The sequence below is a fragment of the Hydractinia symbiolongicarpus genome, chromosome 9 (assembly GCF_029227915.1).
Source record: "Hydractinia symbiolongicarpus strain clone_291-10 chromosome 9, HSymV2.1, whole genome shotgun sequence".
Lineage (NCBI taxonomy): Eukaryota > Metazoa > Cnidaria > Hydrozoa > Anthoathecata > Hydractiniidae > Hydractinia > Hydractinia symbiolongicarpus.
In genome coordinates, this window is record NC_079883.1 from 27,083,104 (window position 1) to 27,109,640 (window position 26,537).

At 33.9% G+C, this 26,537-nt stretch overlaps 3 protein-coding genes across 3 annotated transcripts; 2 read left to right on the top strand and 1 right to left on the bottom strand.

The window, feature by feature from the left end:
* Positions 1-1,750: 1,750 nt before the first annotated feature.
* LOC130656217 (protein transport protein Sec23A-like) lies at positions 1,751-9,400 on the bottom strand. Its single transcript, XM_057459046.1, has 16 exons — positions 9,210-9,400; positions 7,011-7,129; positions 6,854-6,911; positions 6,678-6,764; positions 5,772-6,008; positions 5,247-5,338; positions 4,993-5,137; positions 4,848-4,907; positions 4,665-4,763; positions 4,438-4,553; positions 4,082-4,286; positions 3,909-3,998; positions 3,485-3,823; positions 3,106-3,354; positions 2,663-2,818; positions 1,751-2,240 (listed from the first exon to the last, which is right to left on the bottom strand). The coding sequence occupies exons 1-16, from the start codon at positions 9,309-9,311 to the stop codon at positions 2,079-2,081; spliced, it is 2,316 nt and encodes a 771-aa protein (XP_057315029.1). The 5' UTR covers positions 9,312-9,400; the 3' UTR covers positions 1,751-2,078.
* Positions 9,401-15,524: 6,124 nt separating this feature from the next.
* LOC130656218 (cysteine sulfinic acid decarboxylase-like) lies at positions 15,525-18,837 on the top strand. The gene is made up of 7 exons (XM_057459047.1): positions 15,525-15,921; positions 16,283-16,516; positions 16,855-16,945; positions 17,043-17,195; positions 17,338-17,487; positions 17,654-17,890; positions 18,103-18,837. The coding sequence occupies exons 1-7, from the start codon at positions 15,696-15,698 to the stop codon at positions 18,710-18,712; spliced, it is 1,701 nt and encodes a 566-aa protein (XP_057315030.1). The 5' UTR covers positions 15,525-15,695; the 3' UTR covers positions 18,713-18,837.
* Positions 18,838-23,435: 4,598 nt separating this feature from the next.
* On the top strand, positions 23,436-25,450 carry LOC130657623 (peptidyl-prolyl cis-trans isomerase FKBP2-like). Its single transcript, XM_057460614.1, has 5 exons — positions 23,436-23,638; positions 24,336-24,426; positions 24,627-24,648; positions 24,760-24,842; positions 25,305-25,450. The coding sequence occupies exons 1-5, from the start codon at positions 23,483-23,485 to the stop codon at positions 25,364-25,366; spliced, it is 414 nt and encodes a 137-aa protein (XP_057316597.1). The 5' UTR covers positions 23,436-23,482; the 3' UTR covers positions 25,367-25,450.
* The last annotated feature ends 1,087 nt before the right edge of the window (positions 25,451-26,537 follow it).

Consider the following 26,537-nt stretch of genomic DNA (forward strand, 5'->3'; position numbering starts at 1 on the left):
CTCGTAATCAATGAGTTCCAGCATCATCAAAGAATTTAGTGTTATTTTTTCTTTAAGACATAATGGTAGAAATATTGAAGAAGTTATGTTTCCAGGTTTGTTTATAATCCTCACGCTTGTCGCTACCTTCGTAGTTAAAAATAAAATGCTAAGATAGAAATAACCTGAAAGTGAATTCATATTTTTATAAGTTTCTGCTTCTCATCCTATGAAATTTGTATTGAAAATTTTATAGAAATATTCTACTTCAATGAAATAATAAATTTTGATAGTTTCGCAAACGCAAATAATAAATGCTATTAGAAGAAATCCTCATATATTAGGAAATTTTCTTCTTTTATCAATACATTGTTTCAAGGTAGCTAGGAAGCCTATGTTAGCTCGTAGTAACATTAAAATCACCAATTCCGTTTCATTGTGTCTTATAACAAAATACATAATTAAAAAATAGAGTTTTCTAAAATTAATAAATAATTTCTAGACATTTCTATAGAAAGGCTTGTGGTGAAAAAATGCAACCTCGATCTAAGGACCAGTTGTCTCTTTTTGTTTTTAGATTGGGCACCTCCCGTGGAGGATTTATTATGAAAAGAATGTTGTCTGGGTATAAGAATGACCTAACAAGGGGTTTCTCAGACGGCTTTGTCTTCTGCTCGGGTAGTGCTATTGTTACATAACAGAATAAAAGCTACTTTTTCGTCAGACCTGTTTATAACTGCAGAACCAGTGAGAAGTAAAAAGACCTTGTGACGAGGTTGATACAATAAAAATAATTTTAGTATTAAAATTCTTTACAGCGTTTCTTTAAATATCCAACCACCCTCGGTGTGATCACAAGCTGTGTGGTGACGTCACATTACCTTCTGTACATCACCTAGTTTTTACAATCACATCTTTTCAGCCTCGCGTCCCCGGTTTTTGCTTCTCCAATTCCGATTATTTACACGATACTTCTCAATACAATAGTCTCTCTATTAATGGGCACCCCTTGTTGCGTCACCCTCTTCCAGCTCCACCGCGTTGATCGCTTTTTTCTGTTTATTTTAAAACTTTTTAAAAACCGCCAGCCAATTAACGCATTTTATCTTGAAGACGTATGTTATACCAAGAACCCAGTGTAGTTTTCGTGGATTTTCTTCTTAATTAAGAGAATATTTAACTCTTCTAAAGGCTAACACCTCTGATTCACAACATAGATTTCATCACACGATTACACCGACCGAATTCTAGTCAGTCTCTTAGAAAACACCCTAAAAATCGGACAAGGAATTAACGGATACATATTTATACGAGAAGTGGTATCATTGTTTTCCAAATAGCGCACACCTGTAGTAAAAATAATGCAACTGCCTTTTAATATTATTTTTTTTATTTCTGTAGAGAAATAAAAGTGACCATTTAAAACGCTAAGACCAAATACTTTGACACTCAAAAACTGACGCATCTAAATCAATTTTCCTCGCTATTCAAAGAGGCGTTGGTCTATCGCATTAAAAGTAATAAGTGTGTTCTCGGCCTTAGTTGTCGTCACCTTCTCAAAATTCCCCTAATAAGGACCGCCTGGAATATTTGAGGTCACAAATAATTTGTGCAGCATATAAAGGTTCAAAACGCAAAACTATTTTGTTCACAAAATGTCTGGCTACGACAGTACACTAACCTGAAAAGCTTTTAAAAATAATTCAAATTCTTAGAAATCGTACTGAGATTTTTATGTATAAGGGATTATTTGTAACGACAACAAAATACCTAAAAACTAAAAACATATATTTTGGATATAGAATAACAAATATTTTAGATTTAGATCACCTTACACCATTCTTTTTTACATACATCTGCCACGCACGCCTTTTTTTATAAGCAACACAAAATTTTGTCTGCGGCTAAATATGAGTAAACTTTCTGTACCAAACAGGCTCACTTGTTGCTTGTTTACTCTCTACTTGGAAAAAAACAAACCCTGTCGTTTGTCTCAGTAACCCCTGCCATTCTGGCTGTTGCTTCTTTTTTTGAAGGATTTGCGCCTAATGTTGCTAAAGATGTTGCTTATATAAAAAAGCGTGTATCTCCATAAAAAATTACGACGCAGATGAAACAGCCAGTTTCTTCAAATGGTCCATGAAGACTTGCAAACTAACATCATCGGTTAAAATAGCGGAACCAGCGTCGCCACCACCGCCCATCATATACATATTATTATGTGTCTGACTTGGATTAACACGTGACAACAGGAAACGAGCCTAAAAACAATACGTTAACAATGCACAAAAGAAAAAATGTTTGACAGTCTAAATACTTGATAGATAACGAATCAGTTTAGCAGTGTTTACTGGAAGTACTTAAACGGAGGAGTGAATGTAGAAAAGGAGAGAGCTACTAAAGGTAGTTTTCTTTCGCAATATTTTGTCTACTTGTATATTTAAAAATGCAGCATTAACGAGAGCGTTTCTTTCAGATGGACATTTGTTCATTTGGCCATTTTGTTGCAAAAAAAAGAAAAGATTTTCACAGTACATTTTGGGAACCTTGATAATTCTGAGATACTTTTGCCAAATGTTGCTGTCTTTTAAAAAACAAATTTTTGTTTATTTTAGGGGGACGTTTTTATTTTCTGATGTATTATTTTGAGGGGTTATTTATTTGAGACTATATATTTCCTTACTTGACTACCATCATAAGCAGTTTCAACATATCGTGGAACGGGAAATCTACTTTGTAATATTTCTTGGGCATCATCTAAAGGTGCTTGAATCAATTGCCTAAAGTTCTCATGCGCCGGGTCATCCTGGTAACCTTGTTTCTTCCAAGCATTTATCGTCTATGTTATAAACAGAAACTACAAAATACTATTAAGCAGAGTACTCAGAATAGCAAAAAAGGGAAAAAAAACTGCAAGGCATAGCGGTACCTTAAGGATTTAAATTAACGCTGTAACAAAATGCTTCATGTTTGCGAATGGTTTAAAAATAAAGATTTTGCGAAAAATGTTTGCGAATTCCGTTTTTTTCAAATTTGCGCGATATAAATAATGCGATTTCTCTTATTTTAGTTTCTTTCATTCTTTCACACCAACGCTAATTCATGTCCATCCGTGGTCTCACTTACCTCGCCGTCATAAATAAGAACTAAAAAGTAGGTATCCAGCAAAAGAATCGTGTCTGGTGTTATACTGCTTGAATCGAGTAGAACAGGTTCTGGTGGACCATGGAAAGAATACGAATATAGGATTGGTTGGATCATGATTAATGAATTAGTAACATCTTCTTTATTTAGGGTGTGTCTATAAAATGCGGTCTCGTCGGGACTGTTGTTGAAATATTGTAAAAATTGTGAGCGACGGAGATGAAACATGAACTAAAAAAAATGGAATAATTAGACAGGAACCAAAAGTTAAATAATTAAAGGTAGGAGTAGAATGAGGAATTAGACAGAAAATGAAAATAAGAGTTGTATTACAATCTAAAAAAAATATTAGTACACCTACTTGTGGGTAGAGAGAGAGGTTTTCCGCTAATCGAAACGAATTCGGATCGTCTTTATTATACTCGCCAAATTTTTGCACCAAACGAATCAACATTCTATCTAACCATCGCAAAACATCTTGCGCGTTATCGTCAGTGTCGCAACGGTGCACAGCAACTCGTGCCATCAATACAGCGGATGCTTCCTGATCAAAACTTGCCGGTATAAAATGTAAATTAGCAGAATCGACCCAGTTGCGAGCGCACGTGGTCACACGCACGCGGCGTTGTCCACTTGAATGTTGGTACTGAGTGATGAACTGGATACAACCTCGCCCACCTTGTGGTATAGGTGCAGTGTGCTGAAAAGGTAAAAACGGATTAGGTAAGAATCACACGAAAGAAAAAAGCGACAGTACTAGAATTTATTTATTCAGAAAAACTTACTGAGTTTGCAACCTCAAAGAAAAACGCATTTGTTGTGTTTAGGTCGAGACCACTAACTTTCCAAGCCGTTGTATTCCCAATTCCAATTTCCTATAATAAAAAAAAACATTCAGAGGATGTGTACTGCAGGACTGTAATAACTTACATGACATACTAGACAAGAGAATGCGTACCGTTTCTGAGATGTTTGCTCCTTTTTTTTCCAACGATGTACAATTTCCAATACAACCAGACACTTTTAATTCTTTTGAAGTCTTTACTTCAATACTTGCACCATAAGCAGCCTTGAATTCATCTTTACTGTCTTTAGAAAAAACACGTTGAAACGACTGCTTGAACAGGGCAGTATCAAAAGCGTCTCCCATGAACATGTAACCTCTGCAAAAAAGTGGTAACGTTACAGCTCATTAAAATAAATGGGTTAGTCTTATTAATAAACATTAGATGAAATAAGAAATAATCCCTTATATTTATGTGTATTTTTTATTTTATTTTTAAAGACACATGTTGGTTTGTTTTACATACGTACCCAGTATTGTTAACGCACGATCTCATTTCTTGGAGACCAATTTGATCGAGATTGCAGACAAACATATCAATAGTATGTCCATTGTTTGCAGCACGTTGGGCCAATGTTTCATAATACTGTAAAGAGGAAAGATATCATTCAAAGCTCGTTCTGTGACATCTTTGTCACAGAAACAAAAAAAAACGATACTGTAACACAGATAGGAAATCGTTCTAGATGTTACTTACTCGAGTTGCTTTCTTCATGTATGGGGTGTTATCAGTTTCAATGTCGTGATGTGAACGAATGACATTCTTCAACTCGTAGTCAATAACCATACCAGGTCCCTAAAGAAAAGCCAGCTTATTACTAAGGTAAAATTCTTGCTTACAAAACAGTCTTGCAAAGATGCAACAGTATCATTGACATACTTGGGTGCATGGTCCACCAAGGAAAGCCATAATTCTTGCACCAGTGTTTGGATAACAACACTAAAATAAAAAAAGATATAAATATACAGTATTTAAAGATAAAAATATATATAACTACCAGAGTTACGGAATATACACTACACACCTCAAGTAAACTGACAGCGATATTTAGAGCAGTGCCAGACGAACGAAGTGGTCTTTTATCTGCAGCAACAGGCCATGGATCAGCTTGCAACTCACCAAGTAAATCTGTTAAATCCATATCACATTTGTGCACAGGTTGCAAAAATCTGGTAAACAGAACGAAAATACATTTAAAATAAAAACACTTCATTTGACAATCTTGGTAGAGTAAATTATACATTCTATGCATTATTGTTCAATGGCTCCGTTACTGACCTGTTTTGAATTTCAGCTGGTTGGTTAGGGCTCACTGGTCCTCTTTGTTGTTGTGGCTGCTGTCTTCGTTGACCTCCTAATCCAAGCATTTCCTAAGAAATTAAAGAAAAAAAATGGTTGTTATCTTGTGGAAGATCGATGATCAATTTGCTTGTCACAGTAAAAATATAACTATATCAAATTTGTTATTTGTAGCTTAAAAAGGGTATTGCATGATTCAGTTTCAGCCTATAGGTAAACAACGTCTGTTATAATTATACAATAACGATGATAATAACACATTGGTTCCATAAGTAATCAGAATTCTGTTTTACTGATTTTTTTTATACCAGTATAAAGTCAACATAAACACCTACAAGCTTTCAATACTTTACTGCAGCATAAAATTTTAATGAAAACAAACTAAACATATCAGAAATAATTCCGAAACATAGCAATGGTTTTTAAAAATTGAAAACATTTAAAACTTGTACCATTGCTAAAACAGTAAATTAAACTATCAAAAATAAGTAGTTGTAAGCAAACCTGAAGTTGCTTTGCAGAAATCTCTTTGTTTCCTCTGAATACATAACTTTTAGAGATTCCCTCACAGCCCAGCTCGTGAACATTCACCATACGTCCAAAAGTTATCAGCCCAATTAAAGCATTGGGTGGGAGCAAGCTGAGTGACATCTGTAGTGATTCTTTTAAAGCATTTAAATCTTCATCATCAAGACACGTGTCAATAACCAATAAGTAGATCAATGGACCAGTTGTTTGCTTCTGCAAAAAAAATTATATAGGAACTTTTTAAAAATAACCTGTGCACAATCAGCTTACAAGCTTCCAAACTTTATTACAAAGAGTACAACAAGTTATCATTAAATTGATTTCCTAAGAGGGTGCTCACACACATTTTTTTATGACAATGTGAAATTCCTGCAAGTGTAAACGGTCTCTTAAAAATATCCGTTTACACATAACACTTGACGTAAAATTTTAGGCAGGCTTTATTTAACTCTCGTCTACAAGGCAAAAATCAAATTTTGCTTTTGATGTTTTTAGACATGTTATGTAAAAGCAAACTTTATTTCAGTTCTGCATGCAATAGATATAACATATGCAGAAAGACAACATACAAAAATTATTATTTGTATGATATTCAGAATAAATACAAAGATCACAGATTGTGCTAAGAAAAGAGTGAAAGATAATAATGCTTGTAAAATTCATGGCATCTTAAAATAGACATCATTTTATACAAACAGGAACCTTGCGTGTAAAACAAAATCTCAATTTTCTGAAAAAGTTCCACATAGCTGAACATATATACAATTGGAAGTAAAAAAGGTACAGAAATATTCAATCTAAAATTGTTAATAGTATGAATTATATTGATCGTGAAAAATCTAGTGTGCAAGACTCTTTAAAAGCTACAAAAACATCACTCACTTGTAAAGTATACTCTATCGTTGAAAACTGTGGAATAATTTCAGCTGGTTGATGCTGTTCAGTGATACCAGCATAATGCGGAGGGAACTGAAGTGTAAGCAAATAAAAATATTATGTAAAATTTAAGGTATTGAACTTATTATATGTATTGTATATATAAATGTGAAAACACCTACAGCATTTCGTTGGAAACAAAAGTTGCAAATCCAGGCTTTACCATTGAAGTCTACTTGGCTAAGAAATATGATATAATCAGTTAAAAAATTACATGCCCTGTACTTTTTTATAAATTTTATGAACAAAATTTAACAACATTCTTTTCAATTTTTTTACCATAATGGATTGAGTACAGCACGGCAATTTCCTCTTGAACAGACGACAGGATCATACATGATTGGAGGTAAGTCTGGCCTCTCTTTCAATGGTGTGTACAAACAGCTCACGGGCACAACCTAAATGACAATGTACAATAAGCTTAGTATAAAAAATAAAAACATGTTGACTTTTAAACAAACCATAAATGCAAATTTTGGTATATATTTAGTTATTTAGAAATTATTTCTCCTGTAGTTTACAGTCAGGCTATGCCATATTATTCGACTAGATATAAAAACATATTTTCAACTTTACACAGCACACAATGGACGCAATGTTGTTTGAATTTTTTACTATGCAGCACTCGTCAATATTTCAAGGAAAAAAGTTTTTCTATGTCTAAATCTGCAATATGTTTTAGATACTAATTAATACTGGCAAATTTAAGTGTATTTGCTCATCATTTTTTTTATTATTATTTAGATTTATACTGCAAAGTTTTGGCAATAAAAATGCATGTTTTACAAAAAAGTTTATAAATATAAGTCACTGCAAAATTTTGTCATTATTAATTTTACATTGTTCTAGGTTGCAAATCTTTGCTTGCACTTTAAAAGCTGAGTTGGTCAAAATACCAAAAGAAAACTTGTTGTGATAAACCATTTTTTTCATTTGTTATCCTTCTTATTTTTTGGATTTTTTTTTCAGACATTGTTAGAGTCATATTAAGTATTGAGTGTAGAATGCAAGTTTTTGGATGTAATAACACTAAAAAGTATTTACAAAGAAGAATGTCCCAGTTCAGATTTCTTAACAAAATATCATATTTTGGTGATGGATATTAACTTGTTCCAATTAACTGAAGTTAACATGGTTACCATTTCCTTTATAGAGTGAAATTTGAGGTGATCTTTTTCAAGAAAATGACAGTATTTTTATAACAAAAAAGAGGAGATTTGAGTAGATCCTCATATTTTTCAAAATAAATTGAGAATATTTAAGGGGATGATAAAGGTGACTTATCAATTAATTGTTTCTGAAACAACTTAGCTATATAGTGTATACCAACCAAATTCTGTGACATCCGTGATTTCACTCTTCTCGGTAACTTTCTCCTTTCACTGACAACAATGATTGGCTATGGCATGATATCTTGGGACTTATATCCATGATGTACCATATTACCATTTTCACCGGCACCAAAACTTATGCACTTTACTGAACAGCCCAAACAACGCTGGGGTAGATCACACATGAGAAATTTTTGTGTGGTGGGGGTATGACATTTTAATCATCTTTGTAATTATATTGAATAATAAACAATCCTATTTTATTATAAAACTAGACAGTCTGGATAATTTTTTATTAAAATTTTATTACTGTGTGCTCTCTTCCACAGATCCATTTTGGTAATTCCCAGCACCAAGTTTTCCTAACCTCACGTCTGTTTTTTGAGCATCAGAAAAAAGAACATGCTGATGTTTTAAGCAGCTACAGTACTAGCTAAATCTAAGACAAGTCGCCAAGTATTGCAACCACTTTAATCATATAATAGACTTTAGAAATAATTCCAGTGGATCTCACATTGGAAAAAACACATCGCGGAATTAAAACGCAAATCATGGAAAAGGAGCGTTTCTGACAGTTTCTTTTTTGCTCAGACTTTCGGAAACGCCTGCCTTTTTCCCCGGCATTTTTGCAAAGTTATTTTTAGGGATGGCTTATAAGTTATGTAGCGAGCGGAGTTGCCAGTTTGTTTAGATAATCACGTAATTAGGACAGGATACGCTAGCTATATATTAAATATTTACTGTTATGATAATATTGGGATTTCAAATTTAGGAACTTAAGACTGATGGTTTATAACTATTCTTCATAAAAATTTTCTGATGGTCTAATATTTATATACGAACTAGTCTGTACCCCATACAAAGCACACGGAACACTAACGTGACAACGCGTGTGCGAGAATACGTCCTTTAAAAAGCATGAATGCTTTTGTAACAGTTTGACACATAAAAAATTAAGCTGGTCTGTTGGCACTCTCTCGTTGGCATGGCTGGCAGCTTTTATCTGAGAATTAGTGAGATTAAGAATTAGCAGCGCTTACTCGCTGATCGACCCTATTTTTGGTGCACCGGGCAGTTGATGGGACGTGTTTTGACTGTGTTAAAAAGCTAGCTAATCAAAGCAAAAATAAGTATACTAGGTATATACCATTCGAGTAGCTTCAAGACGACTTGATGGCCAAACATTCCAACTAAATCGTATACCATCCCTATCTTCATTTTGATGAATAAATTCTTGGTAGGTCGACATTTTCGTCTGGTGTTTTACAATAAAATGGATTTAATTTTTTACTACGCAGCTCTATCCGCCCTGTTTAGCGGACAGTCGCATCATATCAGCCACGTATGTTAATATTTTGCCGAACGATTACGACAAAAGAAACGCCGCGTGTGCTCATGCGGAGTGGGAACAGGCCACCTTCTTTTATATGTTCGCAAGCGAAAAATTATACTAGACAAGACAGTGTAATCAAGAAAAAAAAGTTTTTTTAGAATAGGGGTAGAGGGTGCAGAGCCCTTTTACTTCGTGCAATTGAAAATCATAAATTTATTATAAACATATATGTTTTTTAGCAAGGTAAGATGGCATACAACATATTGGAAAATACAAAGAAAACCCTAAGTACCTGATTTTTCATAAAAAAGGAAAAATTTCTTTTGTTTTCTGTGTTTTTGGTTTCGAATTTGAGAGTTAAAGATTGTGGTTTGCCCTGACTGCGCGCTTATTCAATTTTGAGCTATTACTCTCTCTGGGCGCTTATGGCCCCTACTGGAAATAATAGACAGGGTATATCCCTCGATATTTGTGAGGCTAGCCATGTGAAATATGCACATCTATCTATCTATTATTTGGTCACTGGGTGCTTATTAAAACCTTGAATAAGCATAATAGCAAAGCTATTTGAGATAAACATTTCTATCATATTAACAACAATAAAAAAACATGGCACATTACACAATCCGAAATGTAACGTGTTTGAATTTGATGAATCAAACAATGTTTTAAACGTCAGAGAAACATCGTTTTAAGTTTGATTTCTTTTTGATGCTTTCATTTGATAATTTGATAACGCCAACAACGTCAAACTACCCTAAGTGCGTTAAATTCTACTGAGATTTATTAATCAAAACAACCAGTAACAACGACATTCTATTGTTTTTACAGTATATATCTTTTTCTCTGAACTAATTAAATTAACAAAGTAAAGGTACGTTTTCTTTGGGGCTTTTTTCAACAAAATATCTGGCTCACAGTACCACAAGTCCCACCAGCTTCAAACTGTTTTTCTATAAAGTTAATTCAAGAGCAATCACAAAAACCCAGTAAAAGTGAGAGAGATTTTTTTTTTAATTTTGTACTGCAATAACAAATATAGCAGATTCCTATTAACTTAAAACACTTTAAATGAACGAAATCTTAAGATAAGCGAGTTTTCGCAACCTAGGACCATTTTTTATTCGCTTTATGACATTGAACTGTGCTTAGCGTCGTCTCGGATATAAAAAAAAACGAAAAACGAGTCAAATTTATGCTAAAGTAGAACCTATTAGCTTTGACTATATACATTTTACAGAAAAAGTTTTTCCTTAAATTCTTAGCTTGCTGTTCATTATATTGTTCCTCCTTCCTCGCCTGTTTCCTTTTTCTCTATTCAAGTTTAAAACTTTTCCAGAATTCGAGCAAACCGTAGCTTATAATAAAGCATATACTTGCTCGAAAAGTAAATGTATTATCATGCCTAACTTACATTAAAAGACTATTCCCTACATTGAAGGTTAAGCTTTCAGTATAGGGAAGCTGGTACAATTTTTAAAGCTGACCTGATTGTTGTCAAGAAGTATAGCTAAATGATGCAACCTCGTCCCCAAGGGCCATTTCCTTTTTGACATTGAAGCCTGTACGGCGAAAGCCCTAGCGGCTTTGACATAGGCAACAAACCCTGGGGAAGAGGATGTAAATGATGGCTAAATATATGACGTCATTAATAAAAAAACGTCAGTGGATGACATCAGATTTACATCGAAATAAGAAACCCTTCCCACCTTTACAACAGGACGCGTATTACCATCTCGCGCTAGATGTAAAGATTCCAATATCACCTATGTCCAAACTAACCAATTTAAGGTGAGTCATAGAATTACGTATTGTATACTCGAAATAAACTATTTAGGCGCAGAAGAGCTCTAGGGACAACGTTGTTTTCACTTTAAACAAAAATAAAAATACAAGTTTGTGAATCAAGTTTTCCAGCGTCTGTTGTCTCTTTTTTATATGGCGACGACAAGATGGGCATAGAAAAATCTTGACTTTTTTATTTGTTATCTCATTTAACTACGAATTCAACCCAGTTCCGCAGAAAGCAATTTTTGAGGGGAAAGGGAAGAGGTTGGGGGTGGGGGGGGGGCGGTGGACGTTGCTTAAGTTTAGTGTCTTTTTAATGTTTTAAAAATTATCATCACCTCTAGAATGTCGGCAAACGCAATTCAAATTCACAAAATTGTTTTTAAATTTATTACAGCATAACAAGTAACATACGGTTAAAAAATCGTTTAAGCATTCGAATCTGGGAGAATAATATTTTTCTAGACATCGCAAATTTCTCTTTTCTTTCGTTACTATTTCCTACAAATGTCGCCAATGGAAATCATATCGAAATAATTTGTCGTTAAAACACTCTCTATATTGTTGTTATGTAGTAAAAAACAGCAAGATCGGTGCAACGGACAGCTTTAAGGGAGAAAAGGAAACAATATTCTTTTTTGTATTCCTTTTTAAAAAAAACATATTTTTGGAAAATTATTGGGAAGGGGGGCTAATCCCCGTTCTTGCACCCCAGTTGCTACGGTACGCAACCTTATATCAGGACGTGTTTCTTGGACGAAAAAATACAAAATTGACCTACCACGGCCAGGATTGCAATCTTTTTGCTCCTTAAAATAATAAAAATCAGTTCAAAATCAGTTCGAATTCGATGTTTAAGTTGGTGGGGTAATTTTTGATAATCTCTCAGCTATCCTTCTAGTTCGCAGCAAGGAATAGATTTCTTGCTTGTAGAGTTTTTATTAAAAAAAAGTCGATGACGTTTATCGGAGTGACGGTGCAGAGGAATGTGCTAAAGTAGTTTTTTTACAATCACTAATCAAGTTTCATAATAAATTCATGCTTCTGAATAAGGTTATCCAACTTTAAATAAAAACTTTTAAATTAACGTTCAATTTTTTATTCTCACAGGTACCTTGAGAACCAAGGAGCTTGGCTTACACTAGCATCTTCTTGGAATAACGTTTCTTTTTTGTACAATCTGATCTGATCACAGGCTTTAAAACCTCTTTTCGAGATTTTTAATAAAGTGGAGATTTTGAGCTTTGTGAGAGTTGTGCATGAATCGAGCCAAACTATGATTCTTAGATATTTTTAAATTCAGACTTTTTAAGACTAGGTTTCTTATAAAATAATTCTTATAAAAAACCCAGAGTTTTCTTTTTGTTTTCAGTTTAAAACTCAAAATTTGTGGTATGTTATGTCAAAAAAAAAGTTTCATTCACAAAATATTGTTAATTTTTTTTTTTATATAATTAATTCTTTTTTTAAAGGAAATTTTTATCGGTTAACTAAATGTTTACTTCAGTTGTGAAATAACGTTTACGTGTTGTGTTTCCACCGACAATATACAAAATTCATTGTGGCGTCCAGTCTACTAATACACTTAACGTTTTGTTTGATTTCTTTTCTTGTGGTTTCTTATATGTCGGAAATTTGTCATCAATGATCGATTTGACAACTCTAATCAATTTAATCAAATAAATATGTTAAGTAAAAATACTGTGAATCATAAAACACATATATAGAGAGATCAAATAGGGTTGCGTGACGTATTATTTCTAAATCTTTGTTTATAATACTTCACACCCTGCTTTGACGCGGCAAATTACTCGTAATTTTTGCAAAGTAATTTGCCGTTGTTATTATAATTCTTTAACAACAACTCACACAATAGCATCACGTGTTAAAAGCATGGATGTATCGTGTATTTGATGCAATGTTTAGTACACGCTTCTTTTATAAGAAACTAAGCAAATGGTCGTAAGAGTACAAGCTGTGTAAAACATTTTAATAAAAACAAAAATCCCATTTGGCTTATACTTTCAACCCTTCAGTTTAACAACGTAACTGGCGAGTTATGTTTGCACAGCTATCTTTGCTAAAAAAATAATTTGATAAAATAAATTTTTTTGAGCATGTTTGTTATACGAAAATTTTAAACAACTGCTATACCTAAATAGTGCTAATTTTTAAGATGACATAAGGACATTTTCAAGAGATACAATTTTACGGTGAAATAGTGATGTAAGCAAGAGTTTGCATACTGGATTATGATTACTAACATCTCTGTAAATCAGCTAACAGATGGATTGCAATGTTTGTTTTTCAAATTTTAGCACGTTCACCACCTAGATAATATATTACAGTGATTAGTTGCTATAGACAAAACGCCAAATGGGCTGGTTACATTATTATTAAGGTCACACACTGGAGTGTTTCCGAGTTGTTACATTTCATAGCCCGATATTTATGCTGCAAGGGTAAAATTAACCTGCCAGCTGTTTAAAACGTCGTTGTATCTTGAAAATAACCCGTTTGAAAAAAATTTGGTGAATGGTGAATGTTATGGTGGTTTTCATGGCGTAAATTTTATTTATTGCTTCTTGTGAGATAGCGAACGATATTTCATAAAATTATAGTTTCACGTGTTCCAAATATTAGCAAATGGGAGAGTGTGTTACATCTGCACGTGCAACACATTCTATTTAGACCCCACCTAAGTTATTTTAATGACGAGGATTGCTCTTAATGTTTTTTGCACATGCATCTTTGCCAAAATTGATATACTGTCAAAAATCGTTTGGAGTCACTAAAAGCTAAAATTAGGAACTCAAGAATTATGATAATAGTGGAAATTTATTTTTGGCGCAATTTCATCAAATAAGTCTAAAAACATACCATACCAAGTTCCAAGCCATTATTTCAATTTTCACTGAAGAAATATGATTTTTTAGTGAAGGTAAAACGTACGATTTTGGACGAAAAATACTTTTTTTATAGCACTGATTTTGCCAGGCACTTTTAGTGTATATCCCTTTCATTTATTCACATGTTTTTTATTAATTTATCCTAATAAAATAGATATATATTTTAAACAAGAAAAAAATTAAACTAAGCAAAAGGCGGAAAACTGCAATTCACAGTCAACCTCGTCCCCAGGGCTTCTTAGGTTTTTGTATTAAGAACTCCAAAAGCTTAAGAAAACTTAAGAACCCCAAAAGTATCTTTTTTTTATATAAATAAACTGTAGTAGTCATAGTTGTTGGAGCTGTCAATCCTTAGTTTCTTTGAAAAACGATTTGCACATCAGAACCTTACATGGTACATTAGGTCGGTAAACGGCATAGGCGTTTCTAATTACCCGGGGTCGACTACATATTTTTTTTTAAAGAAATAAAATTATTAGAAGAAATTTTGTTCATCATTTTTCGCACATTTTCTCTCTTAATTTCTTGTAGAGGTATTTCTCAAAAGAACCACCTCTACAAGAAGCAATATTTACTAAAATTTGAGAAAAAACAAACAACAGAAATGGAATTAATTTCGAAAACAGCCTTTACTGCGAGACATCTCAAAAAACACATGCAGCTGATTTTAGAAGCTGCTACCTTCTATCACCAGTCCCCCACTCAACCTTCTGTTATTTATTTATTATTTAAGAAGCAAAAAAAATGTTGAAAATTTGCCAGAACATCACTTTTTAACAAATCTAATAAAATTTTATGTTTTGACTTCGAATTAAACTTAAATTAAAACATCAATCTCTTGTCCAAACTGTCTGATTTTATCCGACTTTGTGTTATTGATGTTAAGGCACATAAAAACGATCAAGCTTCAGCTGGATACCCTACAGCATTTGAACATTTTATGAACAACAGCTTTTTACTTCACAAGAGATATAGTATGAAATATAATCACCCAATCATTTTAACTAGGGTGTCACTATATCATAATTGTTTACTATTGACGTAAATAAATATATGTCAACTCACGATACACTCCTCCTTAAGCTTTTTATTTTTTTCCTTTTTTTAAATCTTTTAAAATGGAAATTATAGAATATATTTTAGTAAAATTTTAAACTCTGATAGTGATATATAAAAATAAAAATAAAATAAAAATGTAACCAAACTGTGTTATATTTTTGGAAAAAACAGAATTTGAGGTTAAAATTAACCTCTGTGAAGGAGGGTTTTATCAAAGAAATCAAGAATGTTCCCGAGTAAAAATTTAGTGAAACTCTTGAATGTTTTTTTCGCAACTTAAAAATAAACCAATTAGAATGCAGATTTCTTAATTATTGTTTTACTGGGATGTTATGACACAACTATTTACCAATCCCTAAGGGATACAGCGTTGAAAGTTTCCCAGTATTATTACTTTATTGTGAAAAAAAATATATAAATACAAACTTCAACCCAGTTCTGCATTGCATTTATATTTTTGCTTACACAGGTAATTGTGGAATGAAAAACAGATTTATCAAGCTTGCATATTCAAATAATTTTAGCGAAAGAAAATTTTGTCAAAATGGACTCATTTAAAGACAAGACGAACACAACTCAACAGGCGATCGACATTATTACGCAATATCCTGAAATCTGGAATGGCTATGGAAAAGTAAGAATTATCAAAGATTCTGGAAAGGAAAATGTTGTCATTAAAAAATCTGCGGCTCCTGATTTGTTGACGAAACAAATAAGAAAGCAAGCTACAATCCATCATCAAAAATCGCTGAAAGATCTTACATACAAAGGTAATCAAGGCAAATTTTTAAGATCATTAAATATAAGATTTTATCCTTTGTGATGGTGTGATTTAAAAAGCGTTAAAATAAAAAATGGAACAAATACTCTTGAAAATATATTAAAATAATAAATAATTGAAAATAATTCATATTACTAGTAACTTTTTCTAACAGAAACAAATTGTATATTCCAACCACCAATGGTATATAAGTTACCATGGCAACTTCAAATAACCTAGCAACATAATCATTGCGTGATGAATATTTATTTAAAGCAGCATATTAAGCTCTCCTTCTTTGGTGTTGTTTTAAATGAATTTCTTACGACAAATAATCCATCTTTATTATAATGAAATTATTTCGTTTCCAGATCTTTTTCCCTACGCTAAAGATGAGAAGGTTACCGAGGAAGTTATTGCACGAATTGTTTCGAAGCTCTGCGATTTTATCAAAGCTTCAAACGACAGGAAAACTCCTGTCATTAACTACGTATCACCTGACGACCTTCAAAAAGAAATTGATTTTACACTGAATGACAACGGCACCAGTCTGCAGCACATGCTCAACGTAGCTGATAAAATCCTCCAGCATTCTGTTAAAACAGGTAAACAAACCTTCTTTACGCCGACCTTTAGTAGCGCTATTTTTTAAATACTCACTGTAAATGCTCTTTTAGTCACAACCTGTCTAGTTATCTGCCTAGTTGTCCCCAGGGTCTCTGGACCCTTGAGCCGTTCTTACGTAGCGAATCAAAAGGACAAGATGCCTTGGGAGCGAGGTTGCCTATTTTTTTAGAAAAATCACCATAGGGCGTAAAAGAGTTTTAAGGACCGTTGCTCGAGTGGGCTAAATAAGCAGACCTCTTAAAAGCATTCACTTAGGTTTGACTTTTTAGTTTGAACTATACTTTTTTAACTTTTCTTTTTCTATTTTCTGTTCTAGGTCATCCGCGATTTTACAATCAACTTTTCTCTGGACTCGATATGACATGTTTGATGGGACAATGGATTAGCACAACCACCAACACCTTGATGTAAGCATGCATTTATGTTTTCGTTATTTTTCAACCGCATACCCAGGAATTGTTAAAGTTTTTTACGTTAAAACCTTTCTGACCTCTTCTTTCTTAGGTTTACCTATGAAGTTGGACCGGTTTACATTATGATGGAGAAGTACGTACTCGACAAAATGAGAGAATATATTGGTTTTCATAATGGAGATGGACAAATCTTTCCAGGAGGATCTATCTCTAACATGCAAGCAATGAGTATTGCTCGCTTTAAGTAAGTTAAACAGAAACTTCTCTTACGAAGTCTTGTCGTTGGTTAAAAGGGCAGGTTTTCTGTAAACAAACAAAATGTATCGACTTGAAGCATAAGCAACTTATTCTGAAAAACATTAAATGATTGTTATTGTCTTTTTTAGGTACTTTCCAGACTTAAAAGAAGAAGGGTTACAAGCAGGTCCGAAACTAGTTGCTTTCGTTTCGGAAGAAGCTCATTATTCCACCAACAAAGCAGCTGCTACTTTAGGCATCGGGACAAAAAATCTGAAAAAAATTACCACCGATAAGAAGTGAGTATTATTAACTTAAGAATATGTGGAACCCATTTGTGATTTACATAAACTTTTTTCAACTTACAAAGGAAACAGAAGGACGATTCCTTAAAATTTTCCTTCTCTTTTAGTTCCATATATTATATATATATTATATACTATATATTATATTTCTTTTATTTAGTGGTAAAATGATGGTATCTGACCTTATCGACCAAATAGAAGCAGCCATTGCACGTGGCGAAAAACCATTTTATGTATGCGCTACGGCTGGAACAACCGTGAAAGGCGTTTTTGATCCAATTAATGACATAGCTGATGTCTGTGAAAAATATGACATGTGGCTACATGTAGATGGGGCATGGGGTGGAGCTTCGTTGCTTTCACGAACGTACAAACACCTGCTGGCGGGTGTTGAGAGGTAAGAAACATTTTGAATTGTGTATCAATCGAAAGAAAAAAAAGGAGAGATATTTTGACATAAAGCAATTGTAAAAAGATTTAGAATGTAGAAAAGCATTCCTTTTTCTATGTGCACAACATAGGAGGACCCATCTTTCTAGATGCAACCATGTCATCATCCAGGAACCTTTCACATTTTCCCCGATTATAAAATTACTTCTTCTTATGTAGAGCAAACTCAATGACATGGAATCCACACAAACTTATGGGATGTTTGTTCCAATGCTCAATGCTTTTCACACGCGACAAAGACATTCTTACAAAATGCAATCGAGAAAGTGTACAAGGTGCATCATATCTCTTTCAAAAAGATAAGCGATTGTACAATTCTCGAGAATGGGATCAGGGAGACAAAACCATCCAATGCGGACGTAATGTAGACATTTTGAAATTATGGATGATGTGGAAAGCGAAAGGTAATCGAGGCATGGAAGAACAAATCGATCGTGCTTATGACAATTCTCGATATTTAGCAAAAAAAATACGAGAAAGAGAAGGGTTTGAGTTGATCCAAGAACCTGAATGCACCAACGTTTGCTTCAACTATGTGCCGCCAAGTATTAGAGCAATGCCTCATGGTCCTGAAAGAGATGCATTGCAACATAACATTCCTCCAATCATAAAAGAAAGAATGACCAGGAATGGAAGCATGATGATTGGTTACCAGCCGTTAAAACAACACGTCAACTTTTGGCGTATGACGGTCATAAACCCGGCAGTGACGTATAAAGATATGGAGTTTGTTGTAGATGAGATTGAACGTTTAGGAAAAGATTTGTAGAGTAATTATTTGTATATATTTGTGCATAAGTTATATTTATAAACAGAAATACTAATGCTTAATTTGTAAAATTCTAGTCAAACTAAAAAAAAGAAAAAAAGAAACTACTTACGTAAAAAGAACAATGTCTTGTAATTTACCTATCCTTAACAAAGTTAAACCATAATGCGTCGATCACAACCTCGTCTCCGGGCATCGAGGCGGTCAAGTAAGCGCTAGCGGCTTTGAAATAGGCAGCAGACTCTGGGGACGAGGATGCGTCGATCAAGGGCTGCTCTTGATACAGTCCATAAATGCTAGCATTTCGATCATGGTTCGATTGCAAAGAAATGTAATAGAGATGCAATATTTTTGTAGGGGTTGTTGGATTTAAAGTATCTAATTAAAAGCCTGTTTGTTGCGATTGGTTGGAAATAAATATTTTAAAATCTTTTAAAAGAATTGCTTTACAATATGGGGATGTATGTATCGTTTTTCTACTTATTAGTACCTAGGCGTTTAGAGGTTGTTTTTTAAAAAAAATATGGTTCAGTGGAGAGAGTTCAAATGAAAATAAGAAGAATACTTGGTTTTATACATTTGCTAGATAACTTGAACAAATCAAATCAAAATCCAGTCATCACTTTCTCTCATCACGAACGGCGGGACAGGTTTACAAACCTTGTCTCAGGGTTTCCTAGATTTCTGTGTTGAGGTTAAAACTTATATATATAAAAATGAAACAATCCTTGGAGCCCGGTTGGGCGTTTGTTAAGTAGTTGCTTATTCAAGGAGGCATCACCAAAATTACTTTCGCAAAGTACTTCTAACATTGTGTTTCTAACTACCCACTTTTGTTCTCTGTTTTTTTTACGGAAAAACAACTACTGTACTGGCAAGCCAAAATTAATCAATTTAGAAATGTTACTTCAGTGAATTGCTTGCTGTGTAGAAAAAACCCACGTCTTGTAACATTTCTCTGGGTATTTTTCCTGTAAAAAATGTTTTTGAAAGCTGTGTAAAAGACCATAGAATAAGTCACGTGGACAATTTTTAATCTATCAATGAAGCCAAGCTAGATTGAAATAACTTGCGGATCATACACCCGCGCAGACTGTCTAGCACCAAAGCACATATAAATACAGTTCATTCAAATAACCGCACATTGCACACGGTGCGCTGGGCACGTGTATTTTTTGCTGGTAAAGTTTTATCGGCTTGCGGCAACAGTTTTTAATGTTCATCACTGGCTTTTTGTCATTCCAACGAAGTAAAATACCTACTTCACTTTGAACATAATATTTTCAATAAATCACAACTTCAAAACTTGCATTATTATTTTGTCAGCATGAAAAGCATCGTTTATAAGTGCGCAAATTTAAATTTTTCTCAATTTTACAGAAAATATATGAATAAAAAATTTTGCGCGAAAAAATATGCATGGTGTTTTCAGTATCCAGCACATGAAACAAGAGCATAAATCTTGTTATCTTTCTCCATGTTAGAGAGGATATCAGCTTAGAATAGTGACGAAGACCTCCACGAGGCCTACTACATCTAAACAAAACAAACTTAAAAAATCTTTTCAAGTATAAAGCATGTACAAAGGACTATTTTACTGGTCATGGGGTTTTGGTCAATTACTGATGAAAGTAAGTTTTGACCTCAATTTTGACAATGTCTTCGGAATGGACGAATGTTTCCTTTCCAAAAAATTTTGAACATGGATATGTTCAAAATTCTGTTCTGTCCAATCTTAGGACACTGCCCAATTTTTAGACACAAAAATGGCCAGTCTTAAGACTGGCTGGCCAGTCTTAAGACTGGGCAGGGCTTTACAAGATTGGGCAGGAGGCCATGTTAGGCCAATCTTCAGAGGTCTTTTAGATTTTAAAGAGGGGTGTGCCACACAAGCTCTGTTGTTTGCAAGATCCAACAAATATTCTTAGGCACATTAAAAAAATATCATATTTTGGGATGTACACAAACAATGAATTCGCCGGTACTGTTGAATTGACCAGGGGAGTTTTTGGACACGGTAAAAATCGTAGCTAGCTAGCTAGTTAGCTATAGCTGGCACGTATTATACATTTCGTATTTATAATTTAGTTTGTAGTAGCCAAATTTATAAAAAATGTTTTATATATAAAGAATCAGATAAATCGTATTCAACCACTTTTTTTTAGCTAGCTGGCAACTTGGCAAATTAGCCAGCTAACTATAGCCAGCTAATATGGTTAAATAGTTTACATGGTAAAATTTTTAGCCTTTTGGTTTACCAAGAAAAGCTTCAATTTAAAGTTCCTTTTGAGATGTACAGTCTAAAATTTTATTGTTTTCTTTGCCTAACACAATTGTTTAAGATTTGACATGTACGTCCAAAGATTGGACGGTCCAGTCTTAAGATTGGCCACCTATTTGTCATTGTCAGAAGATTGGCCTGGCCGTTCTTAAGACGGGGCGCGTTCCAAAATTGGGTAGAAAAGATACATAGCCTGGATGTTGTGTAAAGATAAGAACACTGCATGTGTTCTGCAGTTTTTTATGGGTTTGGTATCACGCTAAAACACATGGTTGAATGTAAAACCTGCAACAAATGGCGGCTTAACAGAAATTGTGAAAACATACTACAGGAACAATTCCAGACCAATAAAAACTGCACCAACCAAGCGTGAAATGACAATGCATGACTTTTTTGGAAATATTATCCTTAAGACAAAAACATAATGAACAAAAAAAGAATATTTTCATTTATATTTTTGTGTTATTGACATTTAATATCCCGCGCAATAACTTTCGTCGTTTAAGAAGTGGCCATTAACATTTTTTGGATTCAAAGTTCCATGGTAAGGGGTACAGGTCCTTTAAGCATTTTTATTCAATTGAACCGTAATTACCAAACCTCCCATTGAAAGTAAAATGGCGTGGCAAGCAAGCGTCAGGATGCGTCAAGTTGGTCGGAGATTGGTGTTGTTTGTCTATCTGAACTGGCTGCTAATGTCCTGTTTTTTATAGAATTGTTTACTAGGCTTTTATTTACAACTATTTATTGTCTTAATTATAAATTATAAAAATTGCGTCACTTGCCTAGTGCTTGTCTGCTTGCTCCAGCTCAAGGTTTTAGATATGTCAGATAGATAGATAGATAGATGTGCATATTTTACATGGCTAGCCTCACAAATATCGAGGGATATACCCTGTCTATTATTTCCAGGAGGGGCCATGGCGTAGATGGAGAGTCCTAGAGTATTTAATGCTCATTTTGAGCTACGCAGACCCAATTAGAGCCCGCGCTCTACTAGACAACTCCCGGCAACATCCAACGGCCCACACAGTGTGCCATCTTCCCAATTTCCCTTACATGGCTTGGGTTAACCCGGGGCTATGGTAACATTCACTCGCCCATGTTGAATCGCCGTCAAGAGGAATCGAACCCCGGTCTCCCGCACAGAGTACGAGAGCTATAACCACTAATCTACGGCGCCACAAAGCGTCAACTCTCCGATTTTGGCAGGAATTTTTATCTACAACTTTTATAAAAAACTGTCTACACTGGCACAAAAACCATCAGTAAAAAAGCCTGCATCAATTTTTAAACCATGAAATTATTGGTGTATCTGCACTTTCTCTTTCTATCAACTAAAACTATGTGGGCAAGACAAGAGGGTGCCGATAAGCAGCAAACGCCCACATATATAAGGGAGAGTTTGGGCGACTTTTCGAATTAAATTGGCAGTTCTCGCCCAAACCGCCCGAACTCGCCCGGAACATTCCCGAAATGCAATTCCTTGTAACATACCATGCGGGGACGATAGTTGGAAGAAGGCGCTTGAAGATAAAGGAGTTATAAAGTTTATATATAAGTGATTTATCAAGTAAATCTTATTATAAACTATCAAAAACAGTTCTTTTAAGAACTTCGCTACCACATAGTAAGTTTATTTTAATTTTTATAGTTTTTTAAATCATTAGTGTCTGTTTTTCTTTTCTTTTTCGGGCATTGTTCGGGTCTATCGGGGGTTTTCAGGCAAATACTTGATTTTTTTCAAAACGCCGAACTCGCCCGAAAACGCCCGCACTTTTTACGGTGTATGCGGCTTATCGGCACCCTCGTGGCAAGACATGCCTTTCCTAGTTTATTAACAACAGAACATCAAACTTTGTATCATCAGTATTGCTAACTTACAAAAATCATTATGGCAGAAAAACAGAATAGTTCCATTATCAAACTTAAAGTTTGTTTTTGCAGAACCCTTTAAACTGTAGTATTAGATACAATTTGCCTGATAAATATATACTCAATAAAGTCCTATTTTTGGAATAATTTAGGTAAGTTTAGGAAAATTAAGAGTTATCTGACTAAAATCCAATTTTATATAAAAATTGCCCAACTGCTCTCATAGATACAGCGTTTTGAGTGAGTGGACACCCTTGCAGCTCTGTTAAAAATGATATATATACTGAGTAGCCTTAAGAAGGTAAATAATACCTCTAAAGAGTCATTGATGTTGCCTCAACTGGCTTTATAAACCATAATTTGGTATGTTTTGGTAATCTGGTAGGTTTCTTCAACAACAAACTGTATTTAAAAGCAAGGAAGTGGCTATATATATAGAACAAATTATATATGAGTATTAAATATTTTAAGCTTTTTTCTATTGTGTTTAGTTATATTAGAGTGTCCAAAATGTTATCCAAAATAAAGCTTGATTTTTTGGAAGTCACTAAATACAAAAATCAACAGCCTGTTTTATAGTCCTAATATCTCTGTTTTTAGAATATAGGTACAATATGAAAGCTTCCATAGTTGCATTTGCAATTTTGGTTATCATATTTATTGATGCGTCAATAGCTGATAAGAAAAAATTACAAATTGGTGTGAAGAAAAAGATTGAAAATTGTACAAGAAGATCAAAAAAAGGAGATGTTTTAAAAATGCATTACACGGTAAGCCTTTGATTAAATCAGAATATCTTGAATTAAGCAAATAGTATCTATATTATAATACCTGTATATGTCTGACTGTCGCAATTGGCGAGACGCATGTGATGCAGTATAAAAAAGACAGGCGAACCTAAATTTCAGCATCTTTATTGGAGCTGACTGAGGTTATCCTGTTGTGGGGGGAGAGTTATATAAAATGACAATAGTGACATTGGAGTGTGCCAGCTGCAGAATATTGACTTTTTACCATGTTTAACTAAAGAATAGACTTACAGACTTTGCAGCAATAATATGTAAACTCGTTTTTTATTTATGTACTAACATTTTAAAAGGAAAAATATATATTACACTTGGCGGCAAAAGCTTTACCTGGGGAAGAAGGTGGAGGACATTATGTTAAAGCATAATATAAAGCCAAACTTGTTAAATACAAAATCGTCAGTTTTACAAAGACCTCTATTTTTGTATGCTAATAGATAATATTTGCTAAAATTTTACTTCACTATAATTGATATGTATGAAAAATTACTGTCAGGAAGAATTATCTGCCTTGTGCATTTTTAAAATTTTCTCATTGTGAAAAATTTTCTCCACAAATGTTGTACAAACAAACTTGTAAAGTCAAACTTTTACGCAAAATTGACTGTTGTGTTGTGTTGATGCAATGCAATATATATAAAAGGAAAATTAAACATTTTAGGGAAAGCTTGAGGATGGGACAGAATTTGACAGCAGTATCCCAAGAGGGGAACCGTTATCATTTACTTTAGGAGCTGGTCAAGTCATTAAGGGTAAAGTAAATTTTTCCTGTTACAAACTCCTCCATTCAGAGGTGATTGTACTTGGATAATAATTCTCAATATTTTTCTTTGGTTGGAACAAAAAATGTGAGTTATGACAAAACGCTATTGCCTATGTGTTTCTAGAATTAGCTGAAAAAGTAAGTTATAAAAGAAAACTGATATTCTCAAGCCGATTTTTTTTATTTTAGGCTGGGATCAAGGGTTACTAAAGTAAGTCTAAAAATTGCGCAGAAACCATTGCTTTTCATGTGTTCTCTGGTCTTCTGTTAATTTTGATTTAATTTTGGCATATTATAAAAGGGGTGACATATTTTACTTTAGCATGTGCGAAGGGGAAAAGCGCAAACTTTCGATTCCATCAGATCTAGGATATGGTGACACTGGCTCTCCACCAAAAATTCCAGGTATGTTTTATACATAAGATCTTCAACTTTTATTGGCTCTACTTGTAGTAAGTTCCACAGGGATTCAATTTTGTTGATAACACCCTGTCCACAATATTGGACAACTTTACAGTTATGTGAGTCAAGTTTCGCGAAAATATCCAAAACGGCGAAATTCACGAAAATTTCTCCAGTTCAAGTAGTAAAACTGATTGTTTTTCTTAGTATTTGTTTTCAGTTTACAAAATTTAATACAAAGTTTAATATATTTATTTATTTGCAACTTTAAACACAAGGAGTCATTATATACCGTATTAAGTCCCATTTCTCTTTAGCGCAAAAAGCCCATGGGAGTTTTTGTTAACGCGCGCGCACTTTGACAAGATTAGAGATTTTTGTTAAATGTAGCTAGATATTGATTAAACAATAAGCAAAATCCTAAATTGCTTATAAAAAAATCATGTATCTCTCTTTTGCTTTCAGGTGGTGCAACATTGATATTTGAAGTGGAGTTAGTGAAAATCGAAAGAAAAACTGAACTTTAAAACGTCGTCATTTATGCGTTTGCTTTCTTAATACAATTTTTACATGATGTAAACGAGTTACTTAGAATATACCTCAAATTGTCATTCTGTTTTTTTTCTCACATTCACACTGTTACGGCTTCAAAGGCTTATTCATCTCTTTACAGGCTTTTCAAACTGCATAAAAATCATAATTTTTGCCAATCATGTTGGCAAAAATTGAACAGAAAAATGTATTTATGTAGCCTCAGCCACCAATATATTTTTTACTACAGAGGAATAGATATATGTATTTAATTTCACGGGTAGTAAATTTTCCTTTTTTTTAATTAAATTCGCAAAATTTATTGATACATGGAAACGTTCGTTCTTAAGGAGAGAATATTTCTATAATTTGCTGAGTGTTTTTACTTTTGGTACTCGTTTCTGTCTTAAGTTTTTTAACTAGTTTTTTTTATCAATAATTTATGTTACATTCATTATACACCAGTGGCCATAAAATTGTGAATGCGACATTCGCTTTCCTTATATGTAACCTGGCCTGTGGTCTTGTGGTTACGGAATTTGCTTCGTAATCACAAGGTCCGTGGCTTGAACCACAGCGTGGGCATGTTTAGCAAGTGTCTTTACCACAGCTACGGGTGAACCCAAGCCATGTGAGGGAAATTAGGTGGCAATGCCGGTGTATACCTAATGTAAATATTTGTGAGATACGTCGTCGTCCTCACCTTCGCTTTTCGTAAGGTCCTTATTCAGAACACAGGACCCACCTTGATATCAGAGTTTCCAACACTGAATTGGCTATATCTTGTATAAATGTTCGGAAAAATAATAATAATTATGCAAAGAAACTTAAATTTAGAAATGGTCCTTCTGCCTTGGCTTTTCCTGTAGAGTCTTCACTGTTCTTGCAATCGTATTTTGAAACAGAGAGAAAGAGCCAAAAAGTATTGAAAGTTGCAGGTTTGGTAAAGAATACTACTCTCAATATTTCAGCTCAGGATCGCATGAGGATCCTAAATTTTATTTACTACTTAATATCCCGGCTAAGTTGAAAAGATTGTGGAGCTAGTAAAGCTTGTAAGGCCTATTACTTGGTGTGCCATAGAATAAAAACGGTAAATCCTAGAGGACGCATGCGTATAGAACTTTCCATTCTTTCGGCATCATGGTGTTGCGTTAGTTAAAGTTA

Bases quoted from the DNA above. Each gene is read 5' to 3' on its own strand.
- LOC130656217 (XM_057459046.1), bottom strand. From the start codon at position 9,311: ATGTCGACCTACCAAGAATTTATTCATCAAAATGAAGATAGGGATGGT. The intron at 4,908-4,992 runs GTGTGTAGTGTA...TTTTTATTTTAG, and splicing joins TCGCTGTCAGTTTACTTGAG to TGTTGTTATCCAAACACTGG. The intron at 2,819-3,105 runs GTAAGTGAGACC...TTTATAACATAG, and splicing joins TTCTTATTTATGACGGCGAG to ACGATAAATGCTTGGAAGAA.
- LOC130656218 (XM_057459047.1), top strand. From the start codon at position 15,696: ATGGACTCATTTAAAGACAAGACGAACACAACTCAACAGGCGATCGAC. The intron at 16,517-16,854 runs GTAAACAAACCT...TTTCTGTTCTAG, and splicing joins CCAGCATTCTGTTAAAACAG to GTCATCCGCGATTTTACAAT. The intron at 16,946-17,042 runs GTAAGCATGCAT...CTTCTTTCTTAG, and splicing joins ACAACCACCAACACCTTGAT to GTTTACCTATGAAGTTGGAC.
- LOC130657623 (XM_057460614.1), top strand. From the start codon at position 23,483: ATGAAAGCTTCCATAGTTGCATTTGCAATTTTGGTTATCATATTTATT. The intron at 23,639-24,335 runs GTAAGCCTTTGA...TAAACATTTTAG, and splicing joins TTTTAAAAATGCATTACACG to GGAAAGCTTGAGGATGGGAC. The intron at 24,427-24,626 runs GTAAAGTAAATT...TTTTTATTTTAG, and splicing joins AGCTGGTCAAGTCATTAAGG to GCTGGGATCAAGGGTTACTA.